At 56.2% G+C, this 1,700-nt stretch overlaps 1 protein-coding gene across 1 annotated transcript in view; it reads left to right on the top strand.

The window, feature by feature from the left end:
* Positions 1–214: 214 nt before the first annotated feature.
* Positions 215–1,700, top strand: part of NKAIN1 (sodium/potassium transporting ATPase interacting 1) — a 12,706-nt gene continuing 11,220 nt past the window's right edge. Inside the window, exons 1-2 of the mRNA XM_009645871.1 lie at positions 215–355; positions 1,543–1,638. Coding sequence (XP_009644166.1) covers positions 215–355; positions 1,543–1,638 — 237 coding nt within the window. The remainder of the gene's footprint in view (positions 356–1,542; positions 1,639–1,700) is intronic.

Below are 1,700 nucleotides of genomic sequence, written 5' to 3'. Positions count from 1 at the left end.
CACCCGATACCGGAGAGCGATCAAGGCTCCGGCGCCTTTAATTTCATTTCCTCTGTGATTTCACGAAGGCTTTTGCAAGTTGGAAGTAGGTCAAGAACTTGTTTCCAAGTCATTATATGAAGTCCCTGGGTTCACAGCGGTGTTTGCACTTTCTTAATAGTCAATTCGCTCGCTTGCCGTTCATTTAAATTGCAGCCAATTTCCCTAAGTGGAAATGGGCGGCTCACGGGGACCGTACGATGAAAACGCCTCCGACAGCTCCTTGGACTCCACGCGAGCAGGGCGAAGGCGCTGGCAGAGTGAAAACCAGCAAAAAGCCTTAAATTGCCTCAAAAAGAGAGGTTGTGGGGGGTGGGTGAGCCTGCAAGAGGGTGCTTGGGTGCTGTGGGGGCTCGGGGTGGGGATGTGGGGCCCTGCAGCATCCTTTGGTCATGAGTGGGGCTGGGAGTTGGGCTTTGCTTTCCCTCCTGGGGATGGGGCAGGATCTGGCCAGACCCCGGGAGCCCTGTGTGCTTCGTTAGCCCCACCTATGCTCCATCTGCTCTGGGAAACATCCCTTATGGGGACCGACAGCATCGGGCATCCCGCTACTGGGCCGGATCCTCCCCTGCAGCTCTGCTCGGGGTGTGTTTTTTCCCTAAACCCCAATATTTTTGTGGCCCAAACTCCTAGAAATGGGGCATTTCTGCCCCAAAGAGCCAGGACAAGCTCAGCGGCAGGGGAGTGATGCTCTTGCAGCATCTTTGAATGCAGGACAGAGGGGAATTTGAGGTGGAATAAACCCCCAAATCTCTTCAAAATGCAGCGAAATGAAAAGCTAAATCCCTGGTGAGCCCCAGGCATATGGTGTGCGGGAGGAAATCACCCGGCTGAAGGATAATAACCCATCGGGGGGCACCGGAGCCCCGCTCCGCTCCTGCCACGCTGCAGCACGGAGGGGAGAGCAGAGTTTCTTGCAGCCCGACGCGCAGATGCTGCTGCTGAGATCAAGGGCAGCAGGCAGCCGGGAGGAGCATCCTGCCTGCGCTGCCCGCTCCGGCCTCCCCGACACCGAAAAAACAATGCGGCTGGGTTGTCAGGGCTCTTCAGTCTTTAGGGAGAATATTTTCAGGGAAGGAACATCCTTTTTTTTTTTTCTGGGATGGAACCTCTTCCTGTCTATTTTTTTTCCCTTTCTGGGAAAAATGAGGGGGGGAATATCTGCCTGCATGGCTTGGTGAAGACCCTTGGAAGGACAACGGGCAGGTTTGCTCCTGCCTGAAAATGGCAGAGCCACATACCTGGGGAGCTGGCAGCAGAAAAGCTGCAGTTTTGATGATGGGGGGAAAAAAATCCATTAAAAATCCCCGAAAAATCCCATTTTCCCCAACCTCTGCCCCTGGGGGGAGCTTCTGGCTCCTGGTGCATCAAACCCCACCAAAACGTGGAGCAAGACCCCAGGCGCTCGGGGATGCCGGGTACACCACTTTGGTGGTTGAGAATCCTCCTGTTGTGGGGTGTCCCGTTTGGGGGTTCACCCCTCTGCCCCCTCCCTGCCCATAGCCAGGTACCCTGGGGGCTTCTGGGGTCCTGTGTCCTGGCTGGCAGTGGGTGCTGGGCCCGGATGCTTCCTGCTCTGTGGAAGGTGAGTACAGGCAGGTGAGTACAGGCAGGTGAGTGCAGGCAGGTGAGTGCACGCAGGCTGTGCATACAGGCAGGTG

Source organism: Egretta garzetta, unplaced genomic scaffold (genome assembly GCF_000687185.1).
Source record: "Egretta garzetta isolate BGI_Z169 unplaced genomic scaffold, ASM68718v1 scaffold368, whole genome shotgun sequence".
NCBI classification, from domain to species: Eukaryota; Metazoa; Chordata; class Aves; order Pelecaniformes; family Ardeidae; genus Egretta; species Egretta garzetta.
The sequence above is the reverse complement of the archived record's forward strand: the minus strand, read 5'-3'. Positions and strand labels throughout refer to the sequence as shown.